This window comes from Anthonomus grandis, chromosome 4 (genome assembly GCF_022605725.1).
Source record: "Anthonomus grandis grandis chromosome 4, icAntGran1.3, whole genome shotgun sequence".
NCBI lineage: Eukaryota > Metazoa > Arthropoda > Insecta > Coleoptera > Curculionidae > Anthonomus > Anthonomus grandis.
Window position 1 is genome coordinate 40,401,784 of NC_065549.1, and position 27,916 is coordinate 40,429,699.

Here is a 27,916-nt window from a genome sequence, read left to right on the forward strand (position 1 = left end):
GCTTCTTAGAAAACAAAATACAATAACATTTATCTAGATTGACAAAAAGTCTATTTAAAGTACAATAGTTTATAAAATTAGATAAATCGTACTGTAAGGTAAAATAATTAGCAGCCGAGTTTTTGAGATTTTAAGATCATTTGCATATGAAGCGTAGGTACTATGTGAAGTCATAGCTGTACTCTTAGATTTTAGGTCATTTATAATAACATACTGCAATCTTTTACTTAAGTAACTTTTGAGGACTTTCAACTGAAAGCTTTAGAGAAATCGGTCTATAGTTATTAATGGCGCTCTTATCTCCTGATTTAGAAAGTAGGGACAACTTGGGCCACTTTCCAAAACCTGGGATATTTACCAGTTGAAATACTTTGGTTATACAGTACATATAGGGGTTCACAAAGATTAGGACATGATTTCAAAAATATTGAGAGAAACCCGTCTAGCTTAGGACCCTTTTTGGGATTTAGAGAGCATATTGCTTTTCTAATATTGTCTCTTGGAATATGATTAACTCTAAAACATTCTCCTGATTGGATAAAATCAATTAATGATAAAGAATTAGATGGCTCAAAGACACTGCTAAAAACTTGGAGAAAAAATTACAAATTTCAGAGTCATTCGTAGCATATTAATTGTTAAGGGTCATTTTTAATGGAAAATATTTACTATTTTTTAATATTAATAAACCACCAAAATTATTTTGTGTTATGCTTAAGATTTTCCTCTCTTTTAGCAATGTAAGATTTTTAGATCTTACTAATATTTAGTTTTGCAGTTTTACGTAATTTAGAGAAATTTTAATAGTCTGACTGTAGCTCAAATTTCTCCAGTCTCTATGCGTCTGCACTTTATTCTTTATTAAATTAATAGTGTGTGTTTTGTTGCTGCTCCGCTGCTGGATCACCAAATTGTGTAGTGTCTCTGCTGCTGGGAACAGCAAGGGTTGTTTGTGGACTGTATTTTATTTTATAGTTGAATTAAACAAACAAGTCCATCGTGAACCACTTATTTATTTTAGAAATGCACTTAATGTGTAAAGAAAGTGGAGGGCTTATTTGACGGCGTTAGTTCGTCGTTGACAACAACGTGACGTTTTTGCTGTCTCTCAAAAAACAATTCAGGTGTTTTAATTAACGTAAACCTTAACATGCCCCTCACCTTGAAAGAATGAAAATACTTTCAATGAAAACTAGAAAAATACAAATCACTAAACATAAAAAACATGACTTAACCTAAGTAAAAAATGAAATACGCAGGTTAGTTGAAATAAATAAAGTAAAAATGAAAATGAACTTAATAATTATTAATAACAGACTTACTAAATTAGAACTATTCTAAACAATGTCAACTTTGCTAAATGTCAATTGTCACTAATTGGAAGCGGACACAGTTTGGTAACAGTGCATCTAATGTTACCCGATATAGTTTTCACGGATACAATGCGCACAACACCATCATTCCCTGGATAGAGGGTATTAACGCGACCTAATTTTCACTTAAACGGTGGCAAGTGATTGTCTTTGATAAGAACCATAGTCCCTAATTGAATGTTCGGTTGGTTCTTCTTCCATTTAAGTCTAGTTTGCAAATTACAAATATACTCTTTGGTCCAGCGCGACCAGAATTGTTGTCTTAGAAGTTCTAATTGCTCAAAATTAGATAATCTATTGATAGCAGTATTCTGTAAATCAGGGTGAATAACAGATTGAAGTGATCGCCCAATTAAAAAATGTGCTGGGGTGAGCACTTGCAAATCATTTGGATCTGTCGAGAGTGGCGTTAAAGGTCGTGAATTTAGAATAGCTTCTATCTGGGTAATTACTGTGTAAAGACCTTCGAAAGTCAATATTGTGTTAAATAAAATCCTTTTTAAGTGATGTTTTGCCGCTTTAACACCGGCTTCCCACAAACCACCATGATGAGGAGAATATGCTGCAATAAAATGCCATGAAACTTCAAAAGATAATTCTAGATTTTCTTTAAGTGTGGGTGAATTGCTTTTTAGGAAGGTACCTAGTTCCTTCAAATAATTGCATGCACCTACAAAATTAGTACCATTGTCAGAATAAACATTCAGTGGTTTACCACGTCTTGCAATAAATCTCTGAAAAGCTTCAAGAAAGGCCCCCATGCTTAACTCAGTAACCAGCTCCAAATGGATCGCTTTTGTTGTTAAACAAATGAAGAGTGCTAAATAACATTTGCTGATCTTGCAACCACGTCCCTTTCGATCCTTTATTTGAAAAGGTCCAGCATAGTCAATGCCAACATCAGAGAACGGAATTCGAGGACTGACTCGGGAACTTGGAAGATTACCCATGATAGGGTTAGGTGAAGTGGGATTGAAACGAAAACAAATGAGGCACTCTTTGATAATTTGCTTTGCTAAATTCTTACCAGATATAGGCCAGTAATTATCTCTGATGTGTGCAAGCAATAATTGAGAGCCGCAATGTATAAGCACTTTGTGTTCATGCTGAAGAATCAACTTGGTTAGGTGATGCTTGGGACATAACACTGCTGGATGTTTCTTATGAAATGAGTACGATGAGTTCTTTAGTCTTCCACCAACTCGGATAATTCCTTCTTTAATAAAAGGAGTGAGACTGAGTAGCCTACTTTTATTTGACACTACCCCAAATTTTAACAGTTGTTGATAGTCATCAAAAAATGACTCACGCTGTGATAGCTTGACTAACATGTCTTTAGCATTGCGAAGTTCAGATATTGTCAAATGGCTAAAATGCCTATCGAATTTTTTAATTCGGCAATTAAAAATGAACCTAAGACAAAATGCCATAATTCGAGTAATACGAGTGAAAGTTGAAAATTTGTGGAAAGGAAATAAATTTTGATTTTCGATTTCCACAAATGTTTGGGTTGTTTTGCGAAGATCTGGCAATTCTGTAACAGCTATTGGTTTGTGCATGTGAATATCTAAGGGCCAATTGATAGATGGCTCACGAAGCCACAATGGACCATGAAACCACATATCTGAATTAATAATATCGTTGGGTAGCATTCCTCTTGTTAGAATGTCTGCAGGGTTCTGATCCGTAGAGACATATCTCCATGAGTCAATTGGAGTAATTTGTTGTATAGTGGAAACGCGATTTCCCACAAAAACCTGTAGAGTGTTGGGTGAACATCTTAACCACGCAAGGGCTACAGTTGAGTCACACCAAAAATAGACTTCACTGAATTGTAAAGTTAAAGAAGATTTGACCTTAATATAGAGTTGTGCCAAAAGTAAAGTGCCACATAATTCCAATCTTGGAATGCTTAAAGATTTGAGTGGCGCTACCCTAGTTTTGGATGTAAGAAGTTCGACATGAACTTTATTATATTCGTCCACAGTTCGAACATAGATACATGCTCCATATGCACTATTTGATGCATCCGAAAATCCATGGAGTTGAACAGTGACTGGATTTTTTACTGAAATACATCTTGAAATTTGTAATTTATTTAAATTAAACAGTTGCGATCTGAAATGTAACCACTTCTTGGCTATGTCAACTGGAACTGGTTCGTCCCATGAAAGTTTTAGTGTCCATAAAATCTGTAGAAGTATTTTCGCTTTAATGACAACTGGACTTAACAGACCAAGGGGATCAAAAATCTTTGCCACTTCGGACAAAATAAGTCGTTTTGAGAATTGCCCAACTTTTGAGGGGATATCGATATGAAATGAAAGGTTATCTGTTTCACAAGACCAAAACATGCCCAAGGTTTTGTTTGTTTCTGAAGACCCGAAGAAATGATCAGGAGTACAACTTCCATGTGCAAGGTTTGATAAAAGATCTTTGCTGTTGGACTTCCATTTTCGTAAGTCAAAACATGCTGACTTTAAAATTGAGGAAATTTCGAGGCATAACCGAGTTGCATCTTCCACTGAGTCTGCTCCTGCGAGCAAATCATCGACGTAGAAATTCTTACTTATGATTTTTGATGCCTGAGGGTATGATGAGATGTGATCTAATGCTAACTGCTTAAGACACCGTGTGGCTAAGAAAGGGGCGCTAGCCGTACCATATGTAACAGTGTTTAAAGCGAAAATCTTTAGATCATCCTTTGGATCACTTCGCCATAAAATTAATTGTAAAGGGCGAAACTCTTGCTTTACCTGTATTTGCCTATACATCTTGCAAACATCTGCTGAAAAAACGATTTGATGCTGTCGAAATCTTAAGATTATAGAAACTAAATCGTCCTGAACTACTGGCCCAACCATTTGAATTGAATTGTAAGATAAACCAGTAGTGCTTGGAAACGAACTATTGAAGACGACTCTGAGCTTGGTAGTTTGACTTTTCTCACGTAGCACACCGTGATGAGGAGAAAAATAACAAATTTGATCATTAGAAGGTATAAATGGTGACATATGATTTAAACTTTGATACTCGGACATAAATTCCTGATACATTTGCTTCAACTTCGGATTTTTATGTAATTTTCTCTCTAAGGATAAAAATTGTTGTGTTGCTTGAACCTTTGTATCACCCAAGACTTCTAAAGACTTCTTTAGTGGTATCCCTACAATGAATCTGCCATCTGAATCTCTCTCAACATTTTCGATAAAATGTTTCTCTGCTATGAGTTCTTCTTCTGAAAGGATTGGCGATGAGGTTGAAACCTCTTCAATTTCCCAAAACTTTTGCAACTGATTTTGAATATCTAAGGTTTTTGAGAAATGACAAAGGGTATTCTTTGATGAGTTAGGAATGCCTATGGGACCTGACACCAACCAACCCAATTTGCTATTCTGCAGAATAGGCTTATTGGGGCCTAAAGTAATGCGTTCCGCAGAAATAATATCCCAAAATACTTGAGCTCCAATAAGTAAGTCAACGTGATTGGGCTCAAAGAATGCTGGATCAGCTAAATGATAGTTAGTTAGAATATCTAGACATTCTGGATTGAAATATGTGTTAGGTAAATCACCTGTGATTTCTGGAATGACTAAACAATCTAATGAAACATTGAAGTTGTTATAACAAGACTTGAATTTGACTCGACATGATTTGTTAATATTAGACACTGAATGCCCAATTCCTAGGATTGAGGAATTAATTTTGTATTGTGTTATGCCTTATTTATTCACAAAATCTTGGGATACAAAATTAGACATTGAAGCATTGTCTAGGAGGGCTCTGCATGAATGCCCTTTACCATGAATATCGAAAACTTGCACCACTGCTGTGGCTAGTAAGATTTGACTCTTAGTTGAATTATATAAGGCAACTTGACCTTGAGTAGTTTCTTTACTTGAAACAAGGTGGCCATCTTCAACTGGAATTAAAGGTTGCTGTTTGTGAAGTAATGAATTATGCCGTTGTTTACAATGTCTACAATGACCATACCGACATTTATCTAGTTTGTGGCCACTGCGCAAACAATTAACACATAATTTTTGTGATTTAATTGCAGACCATCTCTGATCTACTGAAAGAGCAGTAAATTTAGGACAATGATAGATTGCATGCTGTTGTTTACAATAAAAACAACATAAGTTAGAACTCTGATGAGTTGACGGTTGATTGACAATGAAGGTTTTGCGTGGTTTACCCTTGTGCATTGCTACCTTATCTAAAAAATCTGCACGAGATGACAGGAATTCATATAATTCTGCCAAAGAGGGCAGTTCTTCAGCGAAGCCTGATTGTTCCCATTCCCGGATTGACTCAACATCTAGCTTACTGGTTACTAAATATATGATTAATGGATCCGAAGAGTTCGTTATAACACCTAAATTGTTAAGAGAGCGCATATTTTTCGAAATAATGTCTAGTACATTGCGAAATGAATTGGCAGAATCCGGTCTTATATCATAAATATTGAATAAGGATTTAATGTGATTATGCACTATTAATCTTTTGTTTTCAAATCTTTGACAAAGAATGTCCCATGCTAAATCATAGTTTTCATTTGTGATGTTAATAGCCTGAATTGATTGTGCTGCCGCACCCTCTAGTGTAGCCTTTAAATATTGAAATTTCTCGATTGGCTCAAGGCAATTATTTTTGTGAACTAGAGAAGTGTATAAATCCCTGAATTCTAGCCACTTATCATATTGGCCAGAAAACTTAGGCAATTCAATGACAGGCAATTTTGTGTTTTGCCTTTTAACAGAGACCTGACGTTGTAAGGATGTAATATAGGGTGGTAAAGAATGAATGGATTCATCGTGTATAACTTGCTGATCACTTGAAGTTGTTTTAATTGAAAGAAATTGTTTAATATCAGCAATTGTTTTAAAATATAAAGTTTCAAAATTATTTAGGTCCTGTTCAGTGAAATTATCAGGATCTAAACCTTCGAGTTCAAAATGAATCTCTGAAAACTCTGTGAGCAATTTTGTTTCTATTTCTTTCAACCTCAATTCAATTTCAAGAATTGTTGATGGATTAGCACTTTCCTTTGAAGAATTAAAATAGTTTAATAAACGTGATAATTTTGAATTAATCATACCCCTCTTTCTTACCAGATTTTGAATTCGGGGTAGTGTTTCATCTTCATCTAACTCGTTTTTACCCTTTGCTCCTTTTCTTGGTGCCATTATGAAAAACTCGACAAGGTTTGTTTTAGTTTAAAAAATGTGCTCAATTTCCCAAAGAAATATAAGAGGTGTGAAAAATGAGCAGCCCTTGAGGATCCAAATGAATTACAAAGATATGTATTTTGTACTCTGACTCAAATTTGCTAAAATGACAGAATTGCACTATTAGAACTTCTTTACAAATTCTAATTGTATATGCTAAGATTTAGCCTATATGCGATAAGATAAATATAATGTAAATATGAATGTAGCTGATTGAAACTATGTACATTAAATTCTAAAATAACACTTCATTATGAATACATGTGAATTCTGGAATGCAGTAGTGGGTATGAACGACGACGATGACTATGACGACACTTGATTACGTAATATATGAATTGAAATGCGATTAATTAAAAGTATTAACGCCTCTTTTAACACTAATTACTGACTATTGTATATATATGTTCAATACATTAATGCGGGCGAAGCCACTCAGCTTGAACTGCAATCCGATATTACAGGAGCACTTCTTTTCCCGTGATTGACCAAGTGATGAATAAAGGCTTACCTCCAATCCCTGGTTTTGTTTAAAAAGGATACTTATGGGTAAATTGTCCCTTTGTCTTGCAAATTGTTTGTTGACGTTGTAGAGGCGGCCTTGGTATTTGTCTTCACCTGTTGTGGCTACTGACCTCCCAAATTGTAATTGTATCGCCGGAAAATCTTGAAATCCGCTCGATGCGACCAAAAAATGTTTTGTTGCTGCTCCGTTGCTGGATCACTAAATTGTGTAGTGTCTCTGCTGCTGGGAACAGCAAGGGTTGTTTGTGGACTGTATTTTATTTTATAGTTGAATTAAACAAACAAGTCCATCGTGAACCACTTCTTTATTTTAGAAATGCACTTAATGTGTAAAGAAAGTGGAGGGCTTATTTGACGGCGTTAGTTCGTCGTTGACAACAACGTGACGTTTTTGCTGTCTCTCAAAAAACAATTCAAGTGTTTTAATTAACGTAAACCTTAACAGTGTGCCTAAAAACCATAAAGGGAATGGCGATTTTAAATTTTTTTTTAATCTCAGAGTTCACGATCTTACTCAGTTCAGCCTAAAAATATTCGACGCTGCGATCTACATCCTAAAATAAAAATAAATCATTTCACTGAAAATAACGAACCTTTTCATTAACAACTGTATAATTTGCCTTAATGAAATTTACCTTCTGATAAGAGTTACATATAATCTTTTTTTTCATAATATAATTTAATATTTACCTTCAACGACATATGGTGACTGTTCTAAATAATCATAAGAATAATCCGAGTAGATATGTAGGGTCTAAAGAATATCATACATATCCACAAATAAAGAAAATATTTAAGGCACGCGATATTCTAATAGAACAAACTATAGCAAAGTTAGAGGTCTTTCCACTACACTATGTGCATTTAAAAATGTATCTAGGGAATCTACGCGCTTTACATAACTTTAGATATTTTCCTCTCTGTTTTAATCATTGCGATGTTGTTTATGGTCTTTGTTTGACTGAAGAGTATTTAGAGAAAATAAACTAAAATTTATTCACGGTATTTGCCATAGTTGATTAGTAAGTCATAAACTAGAGGCTACTGAGTGAGTAAATACGAAACAGAGACGTTTTATTCATAGATGTGTATTATATAATAAAATAATAAAATTACAGTCTCCTTAATATTTCTTTCAAAAAATTACATTCCGGACTAATCTTAATACACTTAATTAGCAATTCAATGTAATTATTACACGTAGACATCAATCGGCAAAATTCGAAAGACTTTTTACATATTATGACCTGGCTAAAGTCCCTCTACCTTTCAAGTCTGCTGTATCTCAGCTTTCTCTAATTATATTAATAATTATGTTTCGTCCTTGCCCTAATCCTCTTGATTTCTTATTAACAATCTTGTGCCTACACATCATCTTGTTTTATGATTACACATAATTTTTTTTTCAAGATTTTAATTAGCTTTGTTATAGTTTTAGGATCTTTTTTTTGATTTATTAAAATAGTGTATGTCTACTTCTTCTCAAGGGTAAATGTTTAAATCAGCTGAACAAATTATATCCAACTGCACTCTTGTCTTTTCTATGTATGTATATGTACAGGGTGTCCCATTAAGACTGTTCCTCGGCTGTATTTCAGGCCCCAATAATCGTAGAGCGTTGAAAAAAAAATTAGTATAAAAGTGGCCCGAAAAAAATAGCTGGAAAATATTTTGAAGTTCATTGGTCAACCGCTAGAGGGCGTTCTAGCTACTTAAAAACTTTAAAGTCTATTTTTTCTTAAAAATCTTTAATAACTTGCATCCCAAAATATTATCGAAATAATCTACAAAGTATTCCTAACAACAATGTTTCGACAACCATTTCTGTCAAATGGCAAATAAAGTGATGGGGAGAGTTTCTATCTTAAATGAGAAAAATGGTAAGAAGTAGGCTTTGACTGCACCGATTTTTTTAAAACAACTTTTATTTAAAAGCTCTTTTATTGCTTTATTTTTTTACCAAAAAGATATTATTGGAAAATTTTCCCAAAACCCGCTAGGGGGCATCTACTCTTAACTTACGCTATTCGACTGATTATTTTAAGAAACTCGAATGCAACCATGTGTGTTTTTTTACGGTATTAAGAGCGGAGAACAAAGCTTAATAATTTAGTAAAAACCGCATTTTGATATCACGTCTCTAACTAAAGATACAAAAAAAAATGTGTTCATTAGAAAGTGAAAACATCAAATATGGTCGTTAAGTTCTATTTACCAGCCGGGTTAAAAAACTGGTGTCTAAATGAATCTTTGTGTAGAGAAACAATCTTGGTATACCAGCTTTTTAGAAATTACGGAAGGTGGCGTTTATTTATACACTTCTTTATAAAGGAGTTTCAGCGGGAATAAATCTATTCAGTATGGGAGAACTATGCATAGGAACGTTTTAAATTTTTGGACAACGTAGCAATAAATAATACCACATGGTGTGCTAAAATAAGTTAAAAGAATAATATTGAAAAAAATACAGCAACATATTAGTTGTGTTCATAAAGAAACTAAAAATTAAAGTTTATATAAGACTATCGGTTAGCAGTTTATTCGAGTATAAAAAAATAGGTAATTAAATTATGCCAATTTTAATAATAAGTTGGCTTTGCATTTGTTTAAAAAACAAAAAGGCCGGTGACAACTCTGTGACAGCTGCTTAAAAGTTTTCGGTGATCCTATAAATTTAGTTATTTATTTTGATCAGAGTTTATTCTTTGACTTTAATTTAAAATGCGTCTGTCTTTGCAAGAGTCGGTAAGTATTATCAAAATTTTTTATGAATGTTTTGGAAATGCTACTATAGCTGCAAGGCTGTATGCTCAACGTTTTCCTCAAAACCGGCGTCTGAGTAGAGGCATATTTCTTCGTTTGGCCTGTCGTTTTCGGACAACAGGTAGTGTAGTCCATCCAACCTACCGTAGACAAGGTCGCAGAAGAACGGAGGAAAACATAATAAATTGTTTGGCCTATGTAGAATTTGATCCGCACTTAAGCATCAGAACTATTTTTCACAGAATTTTGCAGGAACACAGGTATAACAAAACTTTTCAAAAATAAGTGCCTAGATACTTACTTAATTTAATTTTTTTTTGCATATAGATTTCATCCATTCCATATAGTATTTCACCAGGCATTAAATCTAAAAGACTATGACAGAAGACTAGATTATTGTCATTGGATGGAGAATATGTTGCTCGAAAATCCAAATTTTCTCAACGAAATTTTATGGACAGACGAAGCAACGTTCAATTGTGACGGAGGAGTTAATAGACATAATATGCACTATTGGTCTGAAACTAACCCTCGTTAAATGCGCGAGATCCAGCATCAGGGAAGGTGGAGTGTTAATGTCTGGTGCGGTGTAACAGGATCTCAGGTTATAGGTCCATTTTTATTTGATGAGAGCCTATCTGGAGAACGATACCTATCTTGGATTTTTAAGAAATGAGCTCCCAGCATTATTAGAAGAGGTGCCTATGGTTATAAGAGCCAACATGTTTTTACAACATGGCGGATGCCCGGCTCATTTCGCGGTACAAGTGCGAACGTTCCTTAATCAGCGGTACCCTGATCGGTGGATTGGCAGAGGTAGCTTTGTCCCTTTACCGGAAAGGCAATTTTATCGTTATAGAAACATTATTAGATTACATTGCATATACTTGCAGATCGCCAGATTTAACCTGCCTTGACTTTTATTTATGGGGTAGAATAAAAGCAATTGTATTTTCTTCGATTCCTACCAATAGAGAAAATATGAAACAGCGAATAAGGGGCGCTATTCGGAGTTTACCAGCCGTAGAAATAGAGGAGCCATGGAATCAACCCGACAAAGAGTTCAAAATTGTATAGAACAAGACGGACGACAATTCGAACACCTCGGCAGGCATTAGATTAGGAATTAAAATAATATTATTTTTTATTCCATTTAAAATAAGCAAGATTTTTATCTTTTTTCAGTTTAATCGGTACCAAGTGCCAGAACTATCAAAATGTTTTTGTCGTGTTACAATGACGCGTCGACGTTGATAAATATTTAAAACGTTCCTATGTATAGTTTTCCCATAAACATTGAATTATTACCTGATTTATTCCCGCTGAAACTCCTTTATAAAGAAGTGTATAAATAAATGCCACCTTCCGGAATTTCTAAAAAGCTGGTATACCAAGATTGTTTCTCTACACAAAGATTCATTTAGACACCAGTTTTTTTAGCCCGGCTGGTAAATAGAACTTAACGACCATATTTGATGTTTTCACTTTCTAATGAACACATTTTTTTTTGTAACTTTAGTTAGAGACGTGATATCAAAATGCAGTTTTTACTAAATTATTAAGCTTTGTTCTCCGCTCTCAATACCGTAAAAAAACTCACACGGTTGCATTTGAGTATCTTAAAGTAATCAGTCGAATAGCGTAAGTTAAGAGTAGATGCCCCCTAGCGGGTTTTAGGAAAATTTTCCAATAATATCTTTTTGGTAGAAAAATAAAGCAATAAAAGAGCTTTTAAATAAAAGTTGTTTTAGAAAAATCGGTGCAGCCAAAGCCTACTTCTTACCATTTTTCTCATTTAAGATAGAAACTCTCCCCACCACTTTATTTGACATTTGACAGAAATGGTTGTCAAAACATTTTTGTCAGGAATACTTTGTAGATTATTTCGATAATATTTTGGGATGCAAGTTATTAGAGGTTTTTTGGAAAAAAATAGACTAAAGTTTTTATGTAGCTAGAACGCCCTCTAGCGGTTGACCAATGAACTTCAAAATATTTTTCAGCTATTTTCTTTGGGCCACTTTTATACTAGTTTTTTTTCAACGCTCTACGATTATTGGGGCCTGAGATACAGCCGAGGAACATTCTTAATGGGACACCTTGTACGTATTGATACTTGAATAAATATTTATATTATTATTTGTTCAGGTGTAAGTAAATACAAAAAATTGTATATTTATTAAAAAAAATAAATCGTACATTAATGTCACTTATTTGTGACTCGTCTGTGTTTTAAATAAATGAATAAATATGACTTTATTTGCTAATTATACCAATACAAAATGTATAAAAAAATATATTAGGTTCTTAATCTTCGCACTTCAGCTTTTGATTAGGCTCCTCTTTTAAAGCTACTCCGCTGATCCAAGCTACAAGAGCAAAGAAAAAAAATATATAAAAAAACAAACTACGAGTAAAAAGCTTTAAATCAAAAGCTTATTAAAAAAAAATGAATTTTAAGGATAACTAAATATGGGTTAACAGGCAACGCACTGTAATTATGCAAAAAAAAAATCGATTATAGAAAAAAAATATAAGAAAAAGAAATGGTATTACTAATTAAAATCTATTCAGCTGAAGTAATAAATGTTTTTTTACACATAACCCTTAGTTTGAAGGTTCAAAAATTCCAAAGGGATCTTATGAAAATATACAGCGTTATACAAAAAGCTACATTAAAATAGGGTGTTTGGGCATCATAAGTTTAGTTAGCGTCTTAATATTAACATTATGCACAAATTATTGCCATAGGGGACTTTGGATCATTATTATTTTTTATAAGAAAAGTGAATAAATGAAGTATACGACGCTTATCCATTTTTGTTCCAATTTATTTCCTTATAAAGAGGTAAAATGTAATGAAATTTTCTTTTAAGATATACAAATTAAATAAATAAATTATCCAAACAAAACCCATATAAAAAATCATAATAATTAAAATTACTTTATTCTAAACTATGACATAGACTACGTTTAAGTGAGTAATATAAAATAAACCTATTGCTATGTAACAATCGCAAAGCCATTTATGAGTTTTAAATCAATTAATATCATTAGGATAAGCCAAGTTAGCAGGTATATAGTCAATATTATTATTTTTTACATACATCAACTACAAATACTACTTACAATACTTTAAAATTTTTTAAAGCCTTCCAAATTTGTCAGTTATTCTTCTGCTTCAAAATACCATTTAAATAAGTCTTTTTTTCTCTTCTAATAGCAGCAAAAGAATAATGTCTTAATTATTTGCAATTTACCCAATTCTTAGAGTGTCATCTCGCTGTTTCATAAATACACATCGTATATTTTCACTTTAGCGATGAAGCCCTTGGTTTAGTTATACGAGATTCCTTAACAAGCTCGTGTCTGTTAAATATTGCTAAAAAGAGTTCATTAATTCGCTACAGTACAAAATATCATCCCACGGAAATGTATGCAAGTCTTGTAAAAATGCATTATAGTTAAAATGTTTAAAGCATCTATATTTAATAAATGTAGGGATAATTGGATTCTTAGCTAAGGATATACCACAAAAAGTCATATGATGATCAGAAATATTATAAGCCGAAATAACTCCTGCTTTTTGTACAATTGAACGATTAAAGATAAATAAAGCAATCAAAGTGCTAACATAACTTGTCGCCCGAATTGATACCTCAATGACCTTAAAAAGATTATAATTTTTAAAAAAATTTGTGAGTTTACTTTCAGCATTAAGCAAATTTATATAGAAATCGCCGAATATTTTCGGTCATAATATTATATGACCGAAAATAAACAACACAAAAGTTAAGAAACTTGTTTATTTATCTGCACTAACTACTACTTTTGCTTGTAAAAGGTTCTCTTTGCTATGAATTCGATGAAAAGAACCAGGAGTGTGTTTTAGATAAATATTTCTATACAAAATCCACGTATTTTAATGGAAAGACTCACTTAGAGCACTTTAAAACAAGGTGAACATTTTACACTGGAGTTTTTTAATGTTTACGTTGCGTGTCGTGTCTAGAATTAAAATTAATTAAATTAAATTGAACAATACGCGTACAGCAAGAGCTTAATAGTTCTGAAAATGTTGTCAGATTTTGACCCTAAATAAAAAAACTTGAAACATTTTTGAAGTTGTCAAAAATAAAGATTCATGTACAATCTTGTCCGTTAAGTGACCTTTAATATTAAAATAAACTATAATAAACTAATAAACCATAATCGGAAATCGTTTGTGTATGAACCATTTCTTGCAGGTTAAGTATTTTGCGGGAAATTAAAGAGAGATAAAAGTAAATCTAGCATTAACTCCTATAGCACTCTACATTTAACTTACTGTTAGTAAAAAAGTTGTGGCAGAGTAGTTTTTCAAGTAAAATTATATGCGAAACATAGTCGAAGGCTTTTGTCAAGTGATAAAAGAAAGCAAATATATCCAAGACTTCGTTTAGATCATCGACTAAAAGGTGCACTAAATTACTGATGGCTAGAAGCCATATAACCTTTTAAAAAACAAGTTATTTTACTCATAAAACTAAACTATACGTGGGGGAAACACTCAATTTCTTTCACACCATATGATTGCTATCGAAATTTTTAATTTGTGGTTAAGCTTCAATTGCTTACTTTTACAAAAATATATTTCTAGCAAATCACCTAAAGTGAATAAATTACTGCTTTTCTCTTTTGGAATTTATTAACTAACTTAGACGTTGTACGACTACCCTTATGCTTCATAATTACTGTATCATCCGCTATTAAAACTAAAGCATATACCTTTTAAGGCAAGACAATAGTGCCAGATTTAATTCCCTCACTTTAAGTAGGACTAAAATCTAACCTTTAATCCTGAAAGTAAACAAAAGGTAAATTAAATGTTCCCCAGTCTGTATATTCGAAGCGTATAACCGCCACATTTTATTCATTAAGCGACTTTGACGAATGAGAAACTGAGTTTTCAATTGTTCTCCCACAAGATCCAGCAATTGTTTCCAGTGCCTGCCTTTGTTTCTCAAGCTAAGATATAGCTGTCGCTGCTGTCCATTTACTGAGTTATTTAATATAAAAAATCGGTACATTTTCGACAGTAGCTTATCTATGGCCCGTTGACGTTTTAATAGGATGAATGCATAATGTGTATGCTAATACGGTAAACTAACATAAATCTATATTTGGTATTATTTTTTAAGTCGCAGGTATTTGTTAAAAATGCGAAAACCAGAAGTCGTAATGGTGCCTTTTAGTCCTTATATGTAAGTCTAACGATTAATTTTAGCCAAATTGCTTTTCTTTAGAGAGTAAATACACGGTAAGCAGCAGCTGCATTTCCTCAGTCATGGGTCATGTGGAGGTCGAAAACAAAAAAGAGAACTGGATTCATTGCAAAAACAATTAATTGCTCCTAAAACCTCTTAAAGAAACATTCAAATTGCTAAACTCAACACATTCATAGTTTTGTCATCAAAGAGGTTCAATTAGCATTTGCACCAATAAGTGGTAAATCATTAATATGTTTTAAGAACAGCATATGCTTCATAATTGACACCTGAGATACAGCTATGGTAATATTATCCTGATATCTGCCTTATAGATAGGATCAAATCTTGAGAAGTTAAAATGTATGTTTAGGATTCGTCAAAAGCTTTATTGGGGTCGCAAGAGAGGACTAAATTATGAACATCAGACACAAAAGTCCAGCGATCAAATAAAGCATTTTTGTTATTACGAAATCCAAATTGGCATTCACTGGACAGGATGAGCACGTGGCAGGAATATTTGTTGATAATTTTTTTGAAAATTATTGAAATATTTATTTTAAAATAGAAGTTATATTTCTATTTTAATATTTAGTCCTTTAGAATAAAGGGAAAATATGTCTTTTTTAAATATAAACATTAACTTACCAAATCTTACTACTATCGTAATTTATGACTATTAAATTTAATGACAGAGTTGGTGACTCTCCTACTTTAAAATACCTTTACGACAATGTTTCACAGTTACAAAAAGCGTAGATTCCTTTAGACATTGTTGATGCTTTGGGTTCATGTCTCAAAAAGAATACAGATCTCTACCCTGTCATTACAGAACTAAATGACGTCTTGAGTCAAAATGATCCCAAATGGAAGGTTTTGTTTGAGAAAATGGATGACATTCACAACTTGCTTGCCAATAGTAGATCTGAAAATGGTCAAGAGTCAATGTTTCACTCAATCAGGGATATGAAACAAGAGCTCTTTAACCTGTCTTCACTTCTTTTGGGAAATCACGACAAATCCGTTAAGATCCAGATTCATGATTCCCCCAAACAAGAACTTGCCAAGGAAATAGAAGATTTACGGAAGAGTATTAATCAAATGGCCCTTAAAATGGAAAAGTTGACAGTTAAGGAAAAAGAAATCCCTAAATACATTCCACCAATAGCAAAAAGATCCATTTCCATTTCTATACAGACCGATCAGGAATCAGAAGTTTCGTCCCCTATAAAAAGAATAATGGTTTCACCTCAGAAAACCATAACTAGGGAAAAATGGCATTGCTCGCTCACTACGTTAAAGATAAGCTCCAGACTAATGCTTCTATTCGATGTTTTCCCTTCACGCAAAATGAAGACAGTGTGAACTCCAGCTTTAAAGTAGGTGTAGGATCTTTTTAGCCAGCTAAAAGAGACGAACGTATGGCCGGCTGGTGCTGTAGTGAATAAACGGAGGATGGGTCTATAACCACCGTTAAATTCTCCACCGGAAGCTAATAAAACCTTAACTCTCAAACCTGTCTCAAATCAGCTCAATATGCTTCAAATTGGTTCAGATAAAGATGCGATAGCTGCATCTAAGTCATTTGGGCAAGAAAATGTCAGCTTCAAACTTGTGGAGAAGGCCAACGATGATGATGGACTGCAAATTATGGACCCGATGACTCCTCCAGTAGTGCGACTATCCCAAAAATCTGATGCGGAAAATGGATGGTACCTGTTGGCTAGACTGAGAGACCCCACCATCTTAAAAACTCTTAGACTCTACTTGGCATACCTCTATGACCAGCCTTCCAACGTCTGTCTCGAAGGCCACACCAAGACCAGTGTCAAGCTAATGCTAGCTTCAGAGGGCCTACCTACTAACATGACTCCCTCCGACGCTTGTATATCCGTTTCCACGACGTCTATGGAATTGGTGCAGCTGAAGTGGAGAAAGACCTCTCCGCTTTTGGATCCTCCTTTTCTTCAGAAAAAATTTTAAGGCTTCAAAAAATACGAGAAAGCCAATCTAATTATTTTTCCAGTGGTTCCTCATCTAGGAACAAAAATGTTTAAATAACGTGACGCGACTAGAGGATCAAGCACCCTCTGATAAATCGGATGATAGCAAGCTTAGCGTATTTCTTCTTAACATTCCGTCCTTAAGACACAAAACTAATGAATTATTTCTTTTATTAGAAGAGCTAAATTTTCCAGAAATAGTTGCTATAACCGAACACTGGCTAAATATTGATGAACCTGTTTTTGTTCAAAATTACACTACAATAGCAAGATTTAATAGACCTAATTTATCTCATAGGGGCACTATGATTATGTCTATAAACAACAATTTTGCACTGGTAACTAAGTTTGATAACTTTTTATCAGAAAAAGTATTTGAATTTTCCATAGTTTAGCATAATACATACGACCTCTATATTATTTGTGTATATAGAATATCTGACGCTGACTTACAGACTTTCCTTCAAAAACTACTAAGCTTGCTAGAATTCTTGCCCTTAAAAGGTAAATTAATTTTGTGTGGCGACCTTAATATTGATTTTTCTAGTGTGTGTGCTGCTCAAGAATCTCATCACTCTATTTTCATCTCAATGGGTATAGTAATGCATATTAACTTTCCTACCAGAATAACTAGAAATAGTTCTAGTACCATCGACTATGTCGTGTCATCTTTTGCTCCTAAATTCGTAGATTGTACGGTTTTTAGTTCCGGATTTCTTCGAACTTCAAACTACAATAAATGAAATAAAAAAACAAATCGTCATCTGGTACAGATGGCTCACTCTCAAAATGTTTTCCAATCTGCCAAATTGCACCTTAAGCCATCTAACAAACTTAATTAACAAGTCATTCCAAAATGGAGTCTTTCCTACCTGCCTTAAGACTGCAGTAATTATTCCTTTGCATAAGGGAGGAGATAAACAACAAGCTTCAAACTATCGCCCAATCGCACTTTTTCCCACTTTATCAAAGATCATTGAACGATTGATTAAAAAAAGGCTCTTATCAGTTCTGTTTGAATATAAAATTCTTACTCCTCACCAATTTGGATTCTTGTGATTTGTGAACAATTTTTTGTGATTTCTCCAAGGCCTTGGATTGTGTAAACCATAACATCTTAATTGACAAATTGAATCACTATGGGTTCAGAGAAACGCCCCTTGAGTGGTTTAAGTCGTATCTCAGTTACAGAAATCAGCTTGTAAAGGTTGATACGACGAAGTCTTCTTGCAAACCAATAGAATGTGGGGTACCTCAAGGTTCAGTCCTGGGCCCTATTTTGTTTCTGATCTTTATAAATGACATGGCCAATCTTAACATCAGTGGCAAAATCTGTCTTTTTGCTGACGATACTAGCTTTACATGGAGCAATTCGGATGCTAGGGCACTACATGCTACTATTTCTAATGACTTAATTACCATTAAATCGTGGTGCGATTCTAATCTTCTGTGCTTAAATGTCTCAAAAACTAGAGTCTTATCATATAAAACTACTATTCAACCCTTTGTACTTAACAACACCAGTTTGGACGTCGTTGAATCTGTGAAGTTCTTGGGACTTAATGTTGACTATTCCTTAAAATGGGTTTTGCATATTAATGCCTTATATAAAAAATTAAGTTCAGCATGTTTTGCCTTATAATCAGTTTTCAGGGAATTAAGCTTTCAAACATCAAGAACAGTTTATAATGCTCTTTTTGAGTCACATCTACGTTACGCCCTTCCATTCTGGGGCACATGTAGTGTCACTCAATTTGAGCGCATCTTTAAACTCTAAAAGAGAGCAGTTCGGTATCTGCTTGGACTTAATAGTAGAGCTCACTGTCAAGAAATCTTTAAAAAATATAAGATACTTATTCTTCCGCCTTTATTCATATTGGAATCTATTTGCTTAGTAGGCAAACATAAGTCAGAAATGCCGAGTAGGCCGTCTCACAATTATTCACTTCGCAACGCAGTGCATGATCTTTATCTGCAAACCCCTCGGCCGAGTTAGTAAAAAGCTCTATTCTATACAGAGCCAAAAAAAAGCATAATCATTTGCCTTTGGAAATTAGATCAATTACTTCTTTTTCTCGATTTCATAATGCTTTGAAGGCGTACTTTCTGGAAAAAGCCTTGTACGCAGTGGAGGATTATTTGCTAGGATAAGTTTTTGGGTATCACACACACACTAGTTTTTTTTATATCTTAAAATAGAGAATATATTAGTTTTTTTTCTTTTTTTTTTAGTAAATAAATTGCACTTCTCATTCTATATTTAATTAATTTACTGTTATTAAATATTGTGTTTATTTTCATGGACATTTTATACATCATGATGTATATTGACCAGGTACATTATTTTTGTACAGTTTTGCATGTATTTATTTTGTTTGTATATTTATTTTTTATTTTCTTATTTTGTGTGTCTTGTTTTGTTTTGTTCTTATATGTTTTTTTATTAGCTTCGTTTACAAAAATGTGTAATTTTTTGACAATAAAGCATGTGATTGATTGATTGATTGAAAGATTGAAGTTTATCTTTGATCTAGACTTAGTGAATGCTTGACTGCCTACTGTTGATTGTTTACTAAAGAAAACTTTTTCCGGATCTATTTGTAGATCAATGATCTACTAAAGTTAAATAAAGGTCATGTGGAAGTAGCTTCTAAGGAACTAATAAGATTGTTAAAAAGCATCTTGTTGCATTTGATGCCAAAAAATCCAAGAACCCCAAACTAATTGCTAATAAAAATATTGCGCTTAAAGTTAAACTTGAGCTAAAAAGAAATGAAGGAGCAGGTGCGGGTAAACAAGATTGAAAGACTTATTTGGAACCATCTGAATTACTTCCCGTTGAATATGTTATCAATGAATTAAAACTTATGTATGTTGTTGAAGATGCCAGGATTTCAGTAAGTGAGTTTGCAGAAATAATCCAGGAATTTTGAGATTTTGTCAAGATTTAAATTTCATTTTAAAGTTGTTTTAATTATGCTGCACATAAATTTAAATAATTTAATTTTTTTCTCATTATAATACATGAAACGCAATCTATATTATAATATACATACTATATTTTTCATAGGATCTTTTCCGCATATCCTTTTTATGATGTTCCAAGACCGAAAATAAAATTTTTGATTCGATATATTTAAAACTGAGAAAGTAAACGAGATGGTTATGCATGAATATAAATGCCGACTTAATGAGCTTTATTAAAATTTCATTGCTTATAAAGTAGCTCCAAAATTGGCCGCCGCAGCCCAGATATTGTGTAGTGGCTTTTATGACGATAGGTATTAGAGGAAGGTTAAAAGCCTGCATAGTTTTCTTAGAAAGCTTGAATACTATTTCGAGACGAGATGTTGCTAGAATGAAAAATATTTATAACGGGCTTATAAAACTGCCGCTTTTTTTGGCATAGGATGAAGTAGCTTTTAAGTATCATTAACTTTATTACAATATTATTAATCAGTCTTAAAACGCTTCTATCTCTAAAAGTATAGACCTTTAAAAATATGTACTTGAAAATTCTGGAACCACTTTACAGATGGATATTCTATATCCTCCTGGTCATGTGTGTAGAATAATACTTATAGTTTTTTATAATAAAAATTCTCTTCAAACCATAATTATTCATCAAAAATTACAATCAGGACCAGGTGCATTTTTATTGAATTGGTTAGAAAAAAACTATATCAAATACAGAGTATTTTATAGTTTCAGTTTATATAAAATCAATTTATTTGGAAATCCCACTGATATATGTCTCTCCCTTGCACTTATGGAGTACTTATGGGAAGTACTAGAAGGAGTAATCGGACATGCAAGTGCGATACTTCATTTTAAAGGCAATTAAACATACTTTTTAAAAATGAGAAAATCCAATGTGGCGCCCATAAGAAAAAATAAAGTTGATGATGATCGAAAAAAACGAAACGTCGGATTAATTTTTTTTGCGTCACGTTGTAGGACATCAAAAGTGGCAATGAAAAGCTGCTTCTAGTTTTCCGATGTCTGTTTCAATAAAGTCGATAAAAGGTAAAAACCATTTTGAAAATTTTCGATTTTTTTCGGATAACTCCGGAATTTTAAAATGATTTAAACGTCATTTTATTAAACTTCAAATTGCGCAACTTTACCTCCATTTAACCGACCTTGTAATTCTTACGGTTTCCGAGATTCCAATGGTCACCCTTGAATTTGGGACACCCTGTACATAGTGGAGTAATGAGATGTAATATAAAAAAAAATTTTGTAGTAGGAAACATTTTTTCCTTTTTTTCCCGAGAGGTGTAATGGATATTTTATAGAGCATCTTTTATTATTAGGTAACCTTCAGATTTTGTACTTATTAATTGTTATTAAATTAAATGAATCCCTGGTAGAAACTAGCAAAAAAAGTCTATTCATAAGTCGTCAATAGTTGTGTAGTGACTTAAATAAACCAACTAAATGGTTTATTATTTCTATATTCATTGCATATAATTGGTACTAAATATATCCAATATTAAAGAGATAATAATATTACTGCATCTTAATTTTTAAAAAATATACTTAATAATGTATTACGGTTCTATTTTAAAATGATTTACCTTTGTTTAAGAACCTCTAATTAAAAACTAAAAAGCCTACGTCCAGATTTTCTATCCAACTTCCTAAAATTCCTAAGAAAAACTTCTAAAAATTTTGTAACTTCTTAAGAGTTTTTCTTCGGAAATTATTTGACCCATTCATTCTCATTAAATAGCTCTTTAAACTTCCATTATACAATCTCGAGCAAAGTCTGTGAAAACCGTAAGTTTTCACATAAATCAGCTAAAAAATTAACTAGATTAATCGGATTTTTCTTTTTCGTTTTTTTTTTCGGGTATCAAGGACCGCTTCTTAATAAATAAAAAAATATATTATTTTAGAATAAAAACCCTTAATTTATAATGCTATTTATATTACGTTAGGCTGTAGGCATTTATTCTTGGCATAACTTAATTGGGTCTGGCATTTTTTTTTGTTAAAAATATTAATAACATGTACAGTTAAATACAAAAATTGCATTATAACTTATGTGTTTAATAAAAGTAATGTTAAAGTTCCTATGGTATAAATAACATTGATTGTGTCTGCCTATAAGGCCCTAACTAAATTAACAATTAACTATTACACTACGCAAATTTTAGAATAACAAACATTATTCCCTAGATACTGACAAATGTTGGCGTACATGTTCCAGCTGTCACCGTAATATTACCGTAACAAATAAAGGATCGTTTGGACTGTTTGCAGCCTTTATTCAATAAGTAAAACAAATTGATTGTTAACCAAACTGTCGTGTGATAGTCAAGTCAATTATTGAAACTGGTTATTCATTTCGTTCATTTAGCTTTTATCAACTCTACGCGAATGTCATTTTGATGTATTTATCTTTACGCTGCTATAGGTGCATTATTAGTTACATTTCACGTCAAGGTAGTTGAATAATTTTATAGGAAAATAGGAGTATATTGGTTTTTAAGTAAATTTAACTTGTAAATAAGTCATATTTCTTTTTCTTATATACTGATTATTTTTTGGTTATTGCATACAATAATTCAAAAAATCTATCATGTATTTTATTAACTGTATACTTAACGTAAAACTTTCAGAAAAAGTTTGTCATGAGTTGCTGCGATATAAAAGCCCGATTTTGCAATTCACTGAAATTGAAATTCTTCCGAATCACCGTTTTCCAATTATTCGTTTACTCTTTTGGTTTTAATTACGCCTGCTGTCACGGTTTGATCTACACGTTTCTACTTTCATGGCGGGCAGATAAATTGTCATTTTTAGTTTTGAAATGTCTAACTTTATATATAATGATTTTACTAAAAAAACTATTGTTGGTTCTGAAAACAGGATTATCACTTCGCTAAACTACTTTTTAATTTAAACATTAGTATATCTTAATACTGGTAGTTTATATAATAGTTTTAAGCCTTAATTCAAATAGCCCTGAAAGTTTTTAAAAAACACTGCATAAGTATTCGTATAATTTTCTTCATATTATTGTTAGCCCAAATTATTTTTCATACCCTCTAACAAATTCCACATAAAATGCTCAACTATGCAAAGGGTATCATTTCCTTGCCCTTAACTTATTCTTTTCAGATTCTTAGATAACCTCTGATGTACTATTCTAAACTATAACTACTAACTTTAAGTAGCTGATTTTCTATATGTTAAAACTGGCTATACAACTACTCTAATATATTATTATTAAAAAGTTGACCAATACAAAAGCTTATTTTAATAATCACTAAACAGATAGATGAATAACTTTAATAATATCAATTAAATAATATGGAGGGATAGTAAGGAATCTCCAGTTGTTTCATGGAAACTAAATAAGAAATTTGCGTGCATGCATGCATTCGAATTTAAATAGCTGAAATATATATTTTTTTAATTAATTTTTTTTCTCAGTATACAGTATTGACTACCATGACGACTATAAGCCAAATCCTAATCATTAAAATAATAAAGAGTATTAATTTTCTGGCATTGGGAGCAATTATCTTGAATATTTAGAAAACACTACGATAAACCACACAGAAATAAAGACACCATTAAAGAAACAATACAAACAAAGACCATTCTTAAAACTCTACTTGAAAGAGGTTACCAAGAACTTCTAATACAATCAAATAAACTCAAACAAACCTGCAAAGTATCCATATATTCACAATATCAGAGATCACAAAATACAGAAAAAACCATTCTAAATCTTGTAAAGTAAAAATACCATTAAACAGAAAAGAAGAAGGAAAAGATATTGAAGCACTACCTACAAAACAGATCCAGTAACTTCGGAAAATCTTCCACTGTGAACAAACAGTCCCTAATGCTGCAAGCTGACAAAAATTACACACTTCTTGATCTATCTTCTACCTATACCCTAACACATAGAAGAATGATTTGAAAGGGACTACATGGAAAATATAGATGCAATATATAGCACGACAACATATTAAAAAAATCTCGTATAAATGGCTCGACAATGGAAAACTTTTAAAATTATTCATCAAGCATTTGCAGCAGCTCCTCGGCCTCTTATATTAGCCGAGATATCGTATTTTTAGAGTCCATTTTTGGGCTTGAAAACGAGGTCGAAAAATGGCTTTTTCCGAATTTTCAAAGTGTTCTTATTCCCTTTTTTTCGTATATATAGATAATGCAAGCAAGCCGCTAGTATAGTTAGTTTTATTTCGAGAAAAGTTTTGGTGAAAAAAGTCGATACGAGAGAGTTATACCCGAGAAATGAAAAACCCAAATTTTGGAAATTGATATTTTGGCTTCTATGGGAACCATTGGAAAAATTCTAACTGCTTTAAATTAGATTCGTTCTTCCAAATCCAACGAGACTATCCGCAAGGTTATAGCTTTCATGTTAACTGAGATATTAGATTTTTAGAGCCTATGTTTGGGTCTTAAGAACGAGGTCGAAAAATGGCTTTTTTCGAATATTCAAAGTGCTCTTATTCCCTTAATTCTGCTCAAGTAACGTCATAACTAGGTGTTTTTGTAATCTAGATAATGCGAGCAAGCCACCAGCATACTCAGTTTAATTTCGAAAAAAAATTAATTTTTGGTGAGAAAATTCGATACGGAGGCATATACCCAAGAAATGGAAAATCCCAAATTTTGGAAATCGGTATCTCGGCTTCTATGAAAACTATTAGAAAAATTATAACTGCTGTGAATTAGTCTCGTTCTTCCAAATCCAACAAGACTATCCACAAGGTCATAGCTCTCATGTTAGCTGATATATTACATTTTTAGAGCCTATTTTTGGGTCTTAAAAACGCGGTCAAATAATGGCTTTTTCCGAATATTCAAAGTGCTCTTATTCCCTTAGTTCTGCTCGAATCACGTTATAACAGGGTGTTTTCGTGATATAGATAATGCGAGCAAGCCACCAGTATTGTCAGTTTAATTTCGAACAAAAATCAATTTTTGATGAAAAAAATCGATACGAAGAGGTATACCCAAGAAATAAAAAATTCCAAATTCTGGAGGTCGATATTTCGGCTTCTGTGGGAACTATTGAAAAAACTTTAATCGCTTTGCATTATTTTCGGCCTTCCGAATACAACAAGACCATCCGCAAGGTCGTAGCTTTAATATTAGCCGAGATATCACATTTTTAGAGCCAATTTTTGGGCTCAAAAAAAGAGGTAAAAAAATTGCTTTTTTCCGAATTTTCTAAAGTGCTCTTATTACTTAGTTTTGCTCGAGTCCCAATATAACCCGGTGTTTTTGTAATGTAGGGAGCAAGCCGCTGATATTTTAGGGCTGATTTCTGGGCTCAAAAACGAGGTCGAAATATGACTTTTTCCGAATTTTTAAAGTGCCCTCATTCCCTGAATAAAGCGGAAACACTATATTACAAATATTCACCAACCATTTTTATTTATTAATAATTCCAATGACGTAGAAATTCACACAGATAATACAATACCATGCATTTGATCAAAGATCCTTTTTCAAACTAAAAAAAATATGCTATATAATCTTATAGATATATTAATATCTAAAGTCCAGTGCAACGATATATTAGAATGGTCACCCGTCAAAACACCATCAGTCCATCTGCCAAACAATGTCATCCACCTTCTATTTACATTGTTTGGCAGATGGACTGATGGTGTTTTGACGGGTGACCATTCTAATATATCGTTGCACTGGACTTTAACAATCCTATTCGACCACATTCGAATTAAATATAATTAAAAAATAGAAAATTATATGGAATTAGCCACGAAAGGTTAACTTTGGAAACTTAATCACAACATCCTCCTACAAAATACTGTTATGCTTAAAACATGCAATATAGTACGATCATTCGTCGATTTAAGTAATAGATTCTGAGACGACTTGGTACAGCCTATCATCAGGTCATCCCAAAAAAGAAATATCAAAAACCACTTGATAAAGTGAGAAAAAAAAATACCGAACCAATATTTGTGGAAGTCAAATTGTCAAAACCAAAACTTAGAGATTAAGGTTTGTGATTAAAAAAGCAGCACTATTATTAAAGATTATTATAAAAGAAGGGTTTTACAAGACGACTCTCTGAGCACACTTTTCTTGTGCATCTTACTTTCTTCTCTTCTCTATCAAGCTAAGGATAAGCAAGGAATACATGCGGTCAGACCATCAGGTAGACATCAAGTAACGATCACCCATTTACCAGATATGGATGATCTCTATGCTCTATGCTTCTTCGGCTAAGGAAGTGACACTGATAAAGTGACCTGGATAAAGTATTCACATTTTCGGTAGCATAATTAGCCAGCTAAATACCGTAGAGAGGTATAGGTTTTTGGAAATTTTTCAGAGTGGCATGCAGAACGTTTAAACTGTAAAATATGCTCTCTACTGTAAGTATAAAACACGCTTCCAGCAGATCTGGAAATCTAGTCTCTCGCTTAAAAGCAAGGCAACCGATACTATCGTACTCGTTTAATATTCTACAATGAAACGTTGATAAACTCGATCCAGAAACGCAGAAAATGATGAATATTCACCAAAGCTTGCACTCAAGGTAAGAACGTACAAGTTCAACGCTTGTACGTTCTCCGCCATCTTGGAAGTAGTGGATTGATAAACATTAAGAGTCTATATAATAGGGATGTCGTAGAAAGTTTAAGAAGTATGTCTGCAGGAGCTGCCGCATTTTTTATCGGAGTGGCAGACAATTTTATACTTCGAACTTCATCGAAAATTGACCAGAGTGTAGTTGGTGTAAGAGTTAGAATAAGGAACGCTAAAAAAGGCAGATTTATGGAAGAACATATGAATAAACCACTACACTCTGTGTTCTTTCTCCATTTTTCCTTTAAATACACTTTCGTCCTCCTAAAGTCATCAGAACTTTAGGAGGTCCGAAAGATTTGTAATGAGTTGTTAGGATGGTGTAGTCGATTGTCTACAAGAATCGTATTTTCCAGAAAAAATATTGACACATCCTGTATAGCCTGATACTCCCAGCCAGAGACGATAACCCACAGCGTAACATCAGCTTGGCCGACTTAAGCTCAATCGAATGAAATAATGCTGCTAAACAAATTCTGTATTACCATCTGCGGTTTACATATTATGGTTTGGATAAACTGCTCGTGCTTTTCTATGTCTCACAGAAAATAGAGTCTGTGATGGTGAATGATAGATACCTTCTCTAGTGGAGTTATGCGTTTTCCACTTTTATAACCCAGAAAAGCCCGATATTATTTTATTGGGTTCCAAGTACCAAGAAGATATTTCTCATGGAAATCTTCGCATCATAAAATACCAGTATTACTAACAAGGATGCTAAAAAATGTAATTTTTTAAATAGGATTACTGATTTGTACATCGAAAATGGGTTCAAATACTAAATTACCATAGTTGGCAAGACTTGAAACCAGTAAATCACATAATTTATTCCTCATGGCTTGTGTTAAAATAGGTCTATGTTTATAAGAGTTCCTAACGGAGCAATAGGATTTTCTATATTTCTCTTTTCTATTAAAAGATCAAAAGTTTTTACAGGGTTTACTGGTAAGGATTTTTCCATGAACTATTATGAGCATGTATCCATCTCAGACTTTAATTTTTCAACATTAAGCAATAATAACTCTTAAGAAGCTTAATTTTAATTTTGAACTTTAAACTAGCTTAACTGTATATCGTCTACGAACTTGTTTATTGAGTAGCTATTTACAATTCTTTCTAAGTCCGTTGTCTATAATATAAAATGTAAAAGTCCAACATGG

General features: G+C 32.9%; 1 protein-coding gene across 2 annotated transcripts; it reads right to left on the reverse strand.

Annotated features, from left to right (window-relative positions):
• Positions 1 to 1,285: 1,285 nt before the first annotated feature.
• On the reverse strand, positions 1,286 to 7,551 carry LOC126735437 (uncharacterized). Of its 2 annotated transcripts, none has more exons than XM_050439421.1 (2): positions 6,488 to 7,531; positions 1,286 to 6,421 (listed from the first exon to the last, which is right to left on the reverse strand). In XM_050439421.1, exon 2 carries the CDS (start codon positions 4,427 to 4,429, stop codon positions 1,496 to 1,498), a length of 2,934 nt encoding a protein of 977 aa, XP_050295378.1. In that variant the 5' UTR covers positions 4,430 to 6,421; positions 6,488 to 7,531; the 3' UTR covers positions 1,286 to 1,495. The 2 variants fall into 2 exon arrangements, with proteins under 2 accessions (XP_050295378.1, XP_050295379.1); XM_050439422.1 differs by having other exon boundaries at positions 4,297 to 6,421; positions 6,488 to 7,551.
• Positions 7,552 to 27,916: the final 20,365 nt, after the last annotated feature.

Bases quoted from the DNA above. Each gene is read 5' to 3' on its own strand.
- LOC126735437 (XM_050439421.1), bottom strand. From the start codon at position 4,429: ATGTATCAGGAATTTATGTCCGAGTATCAAAGTTTAAATCATATGTCA.